Source organism: Anarrhichthys ocellatus, unplaced genomic scaffold (genome assembly GCF_004355925.1).
Source record: "Anarrhichthys ocellatus isolate YVR2014 unplaced genomic scaffold, GSC_Weel_1.0 scaffold31, whole genome shotgun sequence".
Taxonomy (NCBI): Eukaryota; Metazoa; Chordata; class Actinopteri; order Perciformes; family Anarhichadidae; genus Anarrhichthys; species Anarrhichthys ocellatus.
Window position 1 is genome coordinate 3,227,952 of NW_022280061.1, and position 11,208 is coordinate 3,239,159.

General features: G+C 45.8%; 1 protein-coding gene across 3 annotated transcripts in view; it reads left to right on the forward strand.

Annotated features, from left to right (window-relative positions):
• Window positions 1–111: 111 nt before the first annotated feature.
• pdcd11 (programmed cell death 11) overlaps window positions 112–11,208 on the forward strand; it is a 12,732-nt gene continuing 1,635 nt past the window's right edge. Inside the window, exons 1-34 of one of the 3 annotated variants that reach the window (XM_031864679.1) lie at window positions 112–181; window positions 714–844; window positions 1,131–1,271; window positions 1,408–1,572; window positions 1,696–1,857; window positions 1,948–2,068; window positions 2,239–2,414; window positions 2,631–2,738; window positions 2,929–3,141; window positions 3,265–3,389; window positions 3,493–3,553; window positions 3,799–3,945; window positions 4,046–4,297; window positions 4,442–4,567; window positions 4,653–4,847; window positions 5,029–5,199; window positions 5,307–5,520; window positions 5,605–5,754; window positions 6,100–6,212; window positions 6,406–6,905; window positions 7,096–7,158; window positions 7,407–7,503; window positions 7,680–7,769; window positions 7,886–7,988; window positions 8,108–8,285; window positions 8,631–8,687; window positions 8,770–8,892; window positions 9,052–9,174; window positions 9,393–9,558; window positions 9,655–9,792; window positions 9,910–10,056; window positions 10,251–10,501; window positions 10,627–10,795; window positions 10,884–11,037. In XM_031864679.1, the coding sequence (XP_031720539.1) occupies window positions 734–844; window positions 1,131–1,271; window positions 1,408–1,572; window positions 1,696–1,857; window positions 1,948–2,068; window positions 2,239–2,414; window positions 2,631–2,738; window positions 2,929–3,141; window positions 3,265–3,389; window positions 3,493–3,553; window positions 3,799–3,945; window positions 4,046–4,297; window positions 4,442–4,567; window positions 4,653–4,847; window positions 5,029–5,199; window positions 5,307–5,520; window positions 5,605–5,754; window positions 6,100–6,212; window positions 6,406–6,905; window positions 7,096–7,158; window positions 7,407–7,503; window positions 7,680–7,769; window positions 7,886–7,988; window positions 8,108–8,285; window positions 8,631–8,687; window positions 8,770–8,892; window positions 9,052–9,174; window positions 9,393–9,558; window positions 9,655–9,792; window positions 9,910–10,056; window positions 10,251–10,501; window positions 10,627–10,795; window positions 10,884–11,037 (5,110 nt within the window). In that variant the 5' untranslated portion in view covers window positions 112–181; window positions 714–733. Of the gene's footprint in view, window positions 182–242; window positions 351–713; window positions 845–1,130; window positions 1,272–1,407; window positions 1,573–1,695; window positions 1,858–1,947; window positions 2,069–2,238; window positions 2,415–2,630; window positions 2,739–2,928; window positions 3,142–3,264; window positions 3,390–3,492; window positions 3,554–3,798; window positions 3,946–4,045; window positions 4,298–4,441; window positions 4,568–4,652; window positions 4,848–5,028; window positions 5,200–5,306; window positions 5,521–5,604; window positions 5,755–6,099; window positions 6,213–6,405; window positions 6,906–7,095; window positions 7,159–7,406; window positions 7,504–7,679; window positions 7,770–7,885; window positions 7,989–8,107; window positions 8,286–8,630; window positions 8,688–8,769; window positions 8,893–9,051; window positions 9,175–9,392; window positions 9,559–9,654; window positions 9,793–9,909; window positions 10,057–10,250; window positions 10,502–10,626; window positions 10,796–10,883; window positions 11,038–11,208 lie in introns of those variants that run through there. The other 2 variants (XM_031864681.1, XM_031864680.1) reach the window with 2 other exon arrangements.

The window sequence follows — 11,208 nt, forward strand, 5'->3', positions numbered from 1 at the left end:
ATTCCAGAAGTTTGCCGTTATTGGTCCAAAATAATGTCACTCAATGTTAGCGTCTACAACGGCCACTGAGTGGCTAATAGTGGTGTCAATCACCTTTTCCTGTCTGTGATTGGAGAAAAAATGAAACGCCCACATACATTTTTCTTCCGGGTTGAGGTCATGGCGTGCTGCTGAACAACATGTGAGTTTTTGCCGGAGATTTAATGTGAGGAGAGATTTCATGATAAACACTGAAATCACCATTTGATATACGTTTAGATCGAAATCGATTTTGTCTCTACACGACTAGGCCTTTTATCTGCTGACAAACACGCTTTTATGTTTAGCCCTAGTGCTAAAACACGCTACAGGTAGCGTTAACTAATGTTGCCTCGTGCATTTTGAGTGGTAACTTTATGTGCAGCAGTGTTGCGTCTGATTCTAACGGACTTGGTTGTATTTTTCTAACTAATCGGTTAATGTATTTACATAGTGTTGAATGTGTCACACAGTGTCTGATTAGAGAGAGAGAGCGCCAAGCTGTTGTCTGTGTCTCTCCTGATGCATCATTTATATGCATCTATATTATCAGTAATAGTAACTCACTCCTACGTTAAACACGATGATTGAGTTACATGAGAGGCACAAGCTGGGTCTTAGGATAACCAAACTGTTTGTATCGTCAGCTCAGGTTAGAGGTTTTAAAACAATAAAATGTCTTTGATTTTTCTTAGACGTTGAAACAACATCAAACATGGCATCAGTGGAAGAAGACTTCCCTCGAGGAGGAGGAGGAGGGGCCGCGAAGAAGCCCACTGAGAGTAAGATAGAGGTGCAGCGGACAGAAGTGGACAACTTGTTCCAGGTAGAGGTCTACTCTTTTCTATCTTCATATCCATACTGCTGTCAAAAGAAAAGACTTCACAGAACTGGGTAAAAGTGTGAATAATGAGGATTATCACACAATATCAGGCAAAGTATTATTCTAACTGACATCAGTGCATTACTGAAGTGGTCATGGTATCGCTTTCCTTTCTCACACACACACGCTGTAATTGAGCGTTGTTTATGTTTTGTATACTTAGTCTCACGTTAGGCGGTATCAGTAAAATGACCTCCACAGTGAAGGACGGTTTGCTTTTCTCTCGCAGTCCAAAGAACAAACCGAGACTAAGAAAAGAAAAGGGGCGGGCCAGGATGCCGGCAAGAAGCTCAAGAAGCCAAAGACGGGCAAAGGAGACGGTCTGACGCTGAATGCAGCGGCCAAGTGTGTGGAAATTCTACACATCAAGGTAATAAATACATCGTGTGTTTGTAATTTGTCAAATGTGATAAGTAGGTTAGTTTTAGTGTTAGACTACCGTTATTCAAAAGCGCAGTAAGCACAGTATATAAGTTTAATATTGTGTGTGTTTTCTACATTCCCAGAATTTGAAGGAGGGTATCCTGATGCTGGGCTGTGTGAAGGAGGTAACTGACTTTGAGGTGACCGTCAGTCTGCCCTGTGGCATGCAAGGCTTCCTCAGCATCATGAACATCTGTGACTCCTACACCAAGCTGATCAGCGAGCAACTGGATTCAGCTGATACAGAGGTACGATTCGTCTAAAATCAGATAGCAACCTACATTAGACTTTTTTTTATGTCTTAGAGTTTACTCATGTACCAGGATATTTAGTAATATCTAAGAGATGTATCTTGTGTTTTTACTTCCCAGGACATCTGCTCTCTACGGCATCTCTTCTACCCTGGCATGGTGTTCAGGTGTGTGGTTGCCAAGTTGGATGTCACCAAAAGAGGCTCTCTTAGCATCCAGCTGTCAATCAATCCAAAGCTGGTGAACAAGGCTCTCACCTCTAGCTCTCTGAAAGCTGGTATGGTGAGTCACTAGTGGTCTTCAGTTAAATATTTGGTAAAAAAATAATTTCAATTCAACAATTTATTGTAATGTTATTTTGTGACGCCTCAGGCCGTGAGTGGATGTGTGGAGAGTGTGGAGGATCATGGCTACATAGTTGACATTGGCCTCAGTGGAACCAAAGCCTTCCTGCCCAAAAAGACAGTAAAAGACAAACACAACAACACGGAAGGTATGACAAAGTATTTCATTGCCTGTTATTTGCTGTGGAAATAATCTCAGTCAATTGCATCCTTTCACATCCAGAGTTGTAGCAAAGCAGTTGTTTCACTCATAAAGTAACAGATCGGAAAAAAAGCATGAATGCATGTCGCAAGCTTTTGTGTGTTCTCGTGTCTGCAGAGCTGAAAGTGGGTCAGTATTTGACTTCTCAAGTGGAAGAAGTAAAGAATGAAGGACGTGTGGTCCACCTTTCTGTCAGCCCTCCGACCGTCGCCCAGGCCTGTGCTGAATCAAAGCAGGGCTGGACCCTCACCAACCTGCTGCCCGGCCTCCTGGTCAAAGCTACGATCAAAAAGGTAGAGGGCACACCTTTTATTTTGGTAAAGAGTACATCGTCTCTCGTGTGCCCTGCTGCATGAAGCCTGGGAGTGGGTGGAGAACAACATGAAGGGATGAATGTTGGGATAGTAGAACTACAATCGCCCCTGCATACGCTTGCTCTAAGAGTCACTATCGCAACTTCAGTGGTAGCCATGTTTCCTTTGAATAACGTCTACATGTTTGTATTGCAGGTGACCAAACACGGTCTGATCCTGGACTTCCTGTCGTCCTTTAGTGGCCAGGTGGACGTTCTCCACATGGAGCCAGAGCAGACGTCCAGCTACGCTGAGGGAACTGAGGTAAAACCCATCCGTCAATGTTTTCCGCTCGTTGATGTGGTCACTCAAATGGATATTTTTGCATTGAAATGCACCTAATTATAACGATCTTAAACAAGGGTGCTAAATGTTGCCAGTTAACGGATTACCATGTGTTTATATTGGAGTATAAACTTGGTAGGCTAACCCTGTTTTGCATCGATGCACCCAGGTGCGAGCCTGTGTGCTGTATGTGGAGCCGTCCGCCCGTCTGGTGGGCCTGAGCCTGCGCAGCCACCTCGTTCAGCCCGGGGCCGGAGTGGACCACGCTCCTGCTGGAGGTGACCGCATTGGCGAGGTGGTGAAGGACTGCAAGATGATCGCGATGCACCACATGTCTGGAGCCATGGTGGAACTGCCAGACAAAACGTTGGCCTTTGTACACGTGAGTCACGGTGACGTTTGAATGTTAAAGCCTGCTTTGACAATTACGAAGAATAGATGCTCTCTGTGAATATTCTGCTGACTCGGCATTAGGGTAATAACATAAATGTATCCGTGTTGACAGAGGAACCACCTGAAGGAGGTTAATGAGCCGGCTAATGAAAACAGAGTGCTGGCTATGACTGAGCACACCTGCAGGATACTGGACTTCAGCCCCATGGACCAGATTCATTTCGTTAGTCTGCGGAAGTAAGTTGCACCTCATACATGTGTTATTACATAGTAATAATGCACTTTACTATTTCAATGTGATGTATTGACAATTGTCTTTTTTTTTTTTTCTTGATTTCAGGAGTGTGATCGACAAGCGTTTTTATAGATATCATGATCTTGAGGCCGGTCAGGTTGTAGAGGTAAGAATAAAAGCATCACCATGTGTGTTTGAATCAAAGGGATAGTTTGACATTTTGAGACGTACTTTTATTTGCGTTGTTGCAGAGAGTTAGATGTGGAGCTCGATACCACTTTGTTAAATATGAAACTACAGCCAGCAGCCAGTTAGCTTAGCATAAAGACTAGAAACAGTCAAATTTTCCGGCCTCGTTCTGCTCGCTCACTGTGTCTATTGTCTGTCTCACTTTGTCCGTCTCCCTTCAAGGGGACAGTGTCAATCCTGCTTGATCACGGCATGGTGGTGCATCTGTCTGACCACATTAGAGGCCTGGTGCCCCGGACACACCTGTCCGACATCCTCCTCAAGAACCCAGAGAAGAAGTACGTGGAGGGCATGAAGATCAAATGCCGGGTCAGTATAGTTTGTTTTAAAGCCGCCGAGATAACCGCGAGAATAAGATCTGTGTGGCAGATCTCAGCTTTCATATTTTGGTGTGAATATGTTCCTTCAGGTGCTGTCAGTAGACGCAGAGAATAAGAAGCTGTACCTGACCAGAAAGAAGGCTCTGGTTGAAAGCTCCCTGCCATTGTTCCTCAGCTATACCGATGCCCGTCTTGGCTGCGTGTCCCACTGCTACATCGTCTGCATCAAAGACTTTGGCTGCATTGTTCGTTTCTACAACAGCGTCAAGGGTCTGGTGCCGCTCAACGAGCTCAGCTCTCAGCCGATCGTCTGTCCTGAGGAGGTCTTCTATGTGGGGCAGGTGAGGAGATCAGACAGCATGGACATTGAGGATCATGTCTGGGTTTTTTGCCTTTGTTCCAGATGTTTGGGAACATTTTATGAACAAGACTTTGACTGTGACGTATTCGGCATCTGCTAAGTTTGTTTTCCGTTGATCGTCCAGGTGTTAAAGGCTAAAGTTCTTAAGTGTGACCCCGATAAGGCGAAGATGGTGCTCTCATTTAAGGCCGCGGTGGAGGGAGACACAGAGGAAGCTGCCACGCCCCAGTTGGACTGTGAGCTGGGGAAGGTAAGTGTCTCTCTGTTTATTTAAAAGTAATTTAATCTCAATTCAGCAATTGTTTGACCTCAACGTGTGTATTTGTGTGACGTAGAGGCTGGAGGCTAAAGTGCTGAAAAAGTCAGTCAATGGTCTGGAGGTGGCCATCCTCCCCGATGAGATCCGTGCCGTACTACCCACAATGCACCTTTCTGATCACATGTCCAACTGCCCTCTGCTGTGGGAGAGTATGCAGGAGGGAGACAACATCTCAAACCTCATCTGCTTCACCAAGAACAAGCAGAATATTGTATCCTGGATGAAAGAGTCTGTATATGTTGTGTGAGGGAACCTCAACCTGCTGTGATTGATTGATTCTGTACAGTATTCATTATTTTTGCCACCCTTTGATGCTTATCTAGACATACATTTCCTAATTATGAAACGCAGGGCAGTTGTTGTTGCTCTCCTTAGCTGCTCCTCTGTTAAAGACTGTCACCAAGAAACCAACGGTGAGATGGTCGCTGGAGGAAGGAGTTGTTGCCAAGGACTTCTCTGAAGTCACAGTTGGAATGCAGCTGATTGGCGTCATCAAGAGCATCATGTCTTACGGCGTCTTTGTGGAGTTCCCGTACGGCATCGTTGGTCTCGCACCCAAGTCTGTAAGTAAAGGGCTTAATCTTTACATCTTGTTTCTTCTCTACTTCTAAGCCGTTTATGCATTTTCTCTACTAAAATTCTCCCTCTGCGTTGCTTCTTCTTTTTTTAGGCCATGACAGACAAGTTCATCAGCGATACAACAACCGCCTTCCAGCCGGGCCAGACAGTGTTCGCTAAAGTGACCAACCTGGATGTAGAAAAACGGCGTTTCCTGGTCACGCTGAAGATTTCAGAGGTCATGTCTCCAGAGGGCGACGCCCAGACGAGACTCATTAATGGCCTGCAGGAGAGAAGAGCTGTGACTGAAATGTTCGCTATGAGAGGTGTGATTGCGTTGGTCTTTAATTCTTCATTTGAAGTTTGTCTTCAGTGTCTTAACATCTCATTGTCTCCGTCGCTCCTCTCAGAGAACAGTGATCTACGCCAGCAGCTGGCTGCTCTGACTGTTGGTCAGAAGCTGAAGTTGACTGTAGACACTGCGAAGGACAGCGGTGCCACCTTTAAGTCTGATGATTTGGTCGGTGCTACCATAATGGCCACCAAGCACCATGTCATAGGTGTGTATTTAAACAGAAATGTATTTGAGATCCTCACCATGTCTATTCCCCTTATCGATCTGCACATGTAAAATCGGTGGAGTCCCTTCAACCGTGAAGCTTTGGGGCCCCCTATGAAGTAAACTCAATACGTACCCTGTAAAGTGGTGTTTTTTCATCTCTGATTGGACAGATTATTGTCTTTTTTACCTAATTGACACCAGTGTGTCCCACCCCTTGCAGACAAGACTCATCTGTCATATGTTGCATTGTTACCTTCAGCATATTATGAATTGTCTTTACTTTTGCAAAATCACTTTGTGTGAGCTGCTGTGTGTAATTGTCTGTTGGCTGCACTGTTTCCAGGTGTTAGTCTGACCTCAGGTCAGAAAGCTACTGCGGTCGTCCTCCATGTTGACATCCTGTCAACCTGTGTCCATGTGTCCATCCTGTCCAAGCTGGTGGCGAAGAAGAAATCTGTGAGTATTTCTTCCTTTACTGCGGTTTTTGGTGTTTCAAAACAATGACAATGCTTTGACTGAGCACGCATTCTCTGGAGCCACCTTATATTTCATACAAATGTATTTATTAAATGTCAGGGCACTTGGATACGGTCAGATTATCATTTTAAATGTTATTGTCCTTTTGTCATGTTTGTTTTCATCTCTACAGTTAGCTGAAGGATCAAAGTACACAGCGATGCTGCAGCACATCAACAAAGACTTTGCCATCATCTCACTGGGTGACACGGCACAGCTGACTGTGATCCAGACCAGCAGCCACCTGAATGAGATATTTCTGGTCGAGTCAGAGAAGCTGAAGGCGGGGATGAGTTTGTCCGTCGAGGTCATAGAACCCAGCTGCCAGGAACTGCAGGGGCTCGCCCTGGTGTCGTGGGAGCGCACTTCCCCGAAACGACAGCGCACGACATCGGAGAACCAGACGAGCGCTACGGGTCACCGCTTCGGGGACATCGTGCGCGGTAAAGTGCGGACTGTGAAGCCCGCCTCCATTCAGGTCACACTAGAGGACGGAAGTACAGGCAGCGTGCACGTGTCGGAGGTGGTGGAGCTTGCAGAAGTGTGTAAGGGATCCTTCCCCACGTCCACGGTTAAAGTGGGCAGTGAGGTCACCGCCAGGGTCATCGGAGGACGCGAAGCCTCCAGCCACAGGTAGGGAATGCTGACGGGGCTCGTTTTACATGTTGGAGTACACTTTTCTAATTGCAAGTTCCTTCTTTTGTCACATTGTTTTTATTCCATTCTTAATTAAACAACCACTGTAAAAGGGTAAAATTGAATGTGATGTATTATGTGTTAAGTTGCATTGAACTTGAAATTAATCTCAAGTTTCTTATTTCAGATTCTTGCCCTTCTCCCATCCCAAGTTTACCTACCCCATCCCCGAGCTCACACTCCTACCCAGGTAACTGTATAGACCGGTTCATTGAGCATCGTTATGATCATGATATACTGCACTTTCGCCTTTTTGTGTTAATAAAATATTATGCAGAGATTAGAAATACTAATTACAGTGATATAAACCTGTAGTAATGTTATGGCTGTTCATATTTTATGTCAGGATGTGTATTTTGTTCTGTTATCACCCCAATGCAACACATTTTGCAGTTGGTCTGTTTCTTATTTCTTATTGTTTCTTTTTCATCTCTGCAGCAAACTGGATACAAGTGAAGATTTCAAAGCCGTTACAGTGAAACAGAAGCTAAACAGCTACACGGTCGGGGAGCAAATGACATGCTTTGTATCAAAGGTATGTTTGGGAGATCATAGTGGCTTGCAGTAGCTTGCTCTATTTCTTTCTGGCAGTTTCCACAAAATGCACTCTTTGGTCATAAGTTTACAAATCAAAAATGAATCAAAAACAACTTTAAAGGTGCAAAAGTGCAGAAGAGGTTTTCAGTGTATTCGTGCTTCTTCTGCCTCCAGTTTAATCCAGAGAGGAAGTCTCTGGAGGTCACCACGGATCCTTGTGTTACTGGGACAGTCGACCTGCTGGCCATGATCACCGACACAAAAGTAAGTTTTAAAGTATTTCATAAGAGAACGTGTGTGGGATCATTTTTAACATTTTAAAGATGAGATTAACCTTCATTTCGAACGGCTGCGATTGTCTAAATTCTGTTTATTTTCAGGATGCAAGCCACCCGGAAAAAATGTACAAGCTGGGCCAAGCGGTCCGTGCCACAGTGGTAGAAGTGAACTCCAAACCTCAACGTTTCGTGCTGTCACTCACAGGTTTTTGTTTTTTTAAATTGTTATTGCTTCACGCTTCACGTGGCTGTTGCACTTTTGTTCGCTTCAGATTGTTTATCAAATACAAAGACACTGATTCTGTATTTCCTTTTGTGTTCAAGGTGTCCATAAGCTGGAGAAAGGCAGCGTAACTTTGGGGATGGTCACTAATATTCAGCCACAACTTGGCCTCCTGGTCAAACTTCCCTTTGGCAACTCGGGCACAGTTGCTGTCACTGACCTGGCTGATGCCTACAGGCCGAACCCGCTGGACGGGTACAGCAAGGATCAACTGTTGAGGTCAGGAGACGCAGCAGTATGTGCTGCACATATGAGCACAGTTAGACTGATCGATCAGGACAGTTTGATGTTTTAAATTACAAACTGTGGAGAACTAAGTTAGCTAATGTTTTAACTGTAGTTCAGGTCAAACAGAATAAACAGTTTGAATCATTAGTAACTTGTTGTTATGGTTGTAAATGTATTTCACTTTGCTCAGGATACATTTATATGCAACTGCCGGCACACATCAACTATCAGCAGCTACAATTAAATAAAAACATCTTAGTCCCACTATCAGACCTTAAATCCCATTTAGATTCTTTTGAAGTGAAAAGTTTATTTTTGCCTCTTCTTGTGCTGCAGGTGTTTCCTCCTCGGGGATGAAAATGGCAAGTGGCAGTTGTCTCTACGTCCATCAAGGTAAGTTCCGTTGGATTTGTGTATCAAATTCAGACGCGTATCTCAAAACAACGTCTGTTTGACCGTAACTCTGCTCGTCCAGGCTGAACCCACAGCAGACCAAGCCGGTGAAGGACCCCGACGTCTTGTCTGTAGACAAACTGAAGGCAGGCCAGATCATCAGAGGCTACGTCAAGTCTGTGGGAGAGCAGGGCGTCTTCATCAGGTAAGTGAACTTCAGCTTTAGACTGGACAGACATCACATTCATATTTAAACTCCATAGAAACATACAGACTTCTAAAAGGAACCTCATGAAAATGTAGTTCCAGGTTCAGTTATCTCGGCAATTATCATCTTCATCCTCATTTCATGTTTTTCTTCCAGGTTGTCGAGCAGCATCACGGGAAGAGCTCAACTGCAGCAGTCCACCAAGTACTTTGTCAACAACCACAAGGTCCTCTTTAAGCACCTGACCCCCAACACCCTGCTCACTACCAAGATCCACAGGTAAACACAGCTCCAGGTCTCCTTCTGTAGTCCAAGAGTGTTTGAAAATAAAACATACAAAAGGAAGGATTCATCGTAATCAACATCAAAATAATCGATTTGGACAAACAGCTGATGTTGTGTCTTTCCATAACTTGCCCGGTGCAGCTTTAGGTGACAGCCATTTATAGAGTCAATGCTGTCGTCACGTCTGCAGCTCTTTCTATTCTCGTCCTCAGTATTGACGAAGAGGAGGAGTTGGTCCACCTCTCTCTGCTCCCAGGGGACACCGGGAAGCCGGACGTCCTCCCAGAGTCTCTCGGCCTGCCGCTGCGTCTGATCGGAGAGGAGAAGAAGGAATACGACTCTAAGAAGAAGAAGCGCTCAGCGTCTGAGAGTGAGCAGGTAACAAACGGCCTTTCCTTCCTTCCTTCCGTCCTGCTTTTTGTATTAAATAGTAAACGCATGGTAGATGAGCTTTACTGTGGTTTCAATTGTCAGAAACAAGCAGAGTCCCAGGTGCCAAAGAAGAAGAAGAAAACTAAAAAAGCAAAGACTGATGACAGTGACAGCGGAGTGAAGGTGTACTTCAGAGAAGAGGAGGATAAGGGAGACCAAGAAGAACCCAAATCTGTAAAAGTAAGCGAGTACACTGCTGTTCAGTATCGTTTACATGCATACAAATCGCCATAGATTTGGTTCAGTGATATTGTTATGCAGAACCTGAAAGATGCATGTGCTGCTCCTCTTTGTCAGCAGGTGAGGCCCAGCTCAGCGGGTCTGTCCAGACTGCAGGTGGCAGCAGGTTTCTCCTGGGACGTGCACCTGAGCTCCCTGAAACCTGCCTCTACAGCGCAGGAGGGCGATTCCAGTGATGGAGAGGACCAAGATGGAGGCAGCAAGGTGAGCTGACCATGAATATGCATACATGTATAACTTTAGGTTTATTAAAGGAATTCAACTTCCTGTCATCGTTTTTGTAAAGATTATCTCTAAAAGTCTTATTTAGAACATCTTCCGGTTTCCGTCTCTGTATCTCAACACTTTCTACCATTATACTCTTCGTCCGTCACGTCTTCACCGCTCTCCTCGACCAGCCCCAGAAGAAGTCTCGTCACGAGCTTCAGCAAGAGAAAAAGGCGGCGGAGAAGGCCCTGGTACAGCGGGAGACGGAGCTGATGGATCTGAGCCTGCGGCCTCAAGATGCGCCCGCCTTCGAGCGCCTGCTCCTCGCTTCACCCGACAGCTCGCTGCTCTGGCTCCAGTATATGGCTCACCATCTACAGGCCACCCAGATCGAGCAGGCCCGCGCTGTGGCCGAGAGGGCCCTAAAAACGATCTCCTTTAGGTGATTGAATTATAGATGCATATGTGTTAGCTGAGGAGGTAAAGTAGTGTGTCCACATCTGTTACAATACGCTGTGTTGAGGCACGGTTTGACTTATTTCTGTGTACAAACCTGCACCCGTCCAGGGAGGAGCAGGAGAAGCTGAATGTGTGGGTGGCCCTGCTGAACCTGGAGAACATGTACGGCACAGAGGAGAGCCTGAAGAGAGTGTTTGAGCGAGCGCTGCAGTTCTGCGAGCCCATGCCCGTGTACCAGCAGCTCGCCGACATCTACGCAAAGTGCGACAAGACCAAGGTACGATCCACTGAGTGCATTTGTTGAGACAGATGCTGGAACGCTGTGTTCTGTAGCCACTAACGTCTGCATCTCTACGTATGTCCAGGAGGCAGAGGGCCTGTACAAGACGATGGTGAAGCGTTTCCGTCAGAATAAAGCCGTGTGGCTGAGCTACGGGACCTTCCTGCTCCAACAGGGACAGAGCGACAGTGCCAGCGCTCTCCTGCAGAGGGCGCTGGCGAGTCTCCCCTCCAAAGAAAGTAAGACGGTTTACCCGAACACTGAACTGTATTCTTGGTGTATATTTCTATTGTTGTGCTGTACACCCACCCGCCATTGACTGAAACCAGCGAGTGCTCATCCCTTTGACTGTGTCAGAGTGCAGTGTGTGTGTGTGTGTGTGTGTGTGTGTGTGTGTGTGTGTGTGTGTG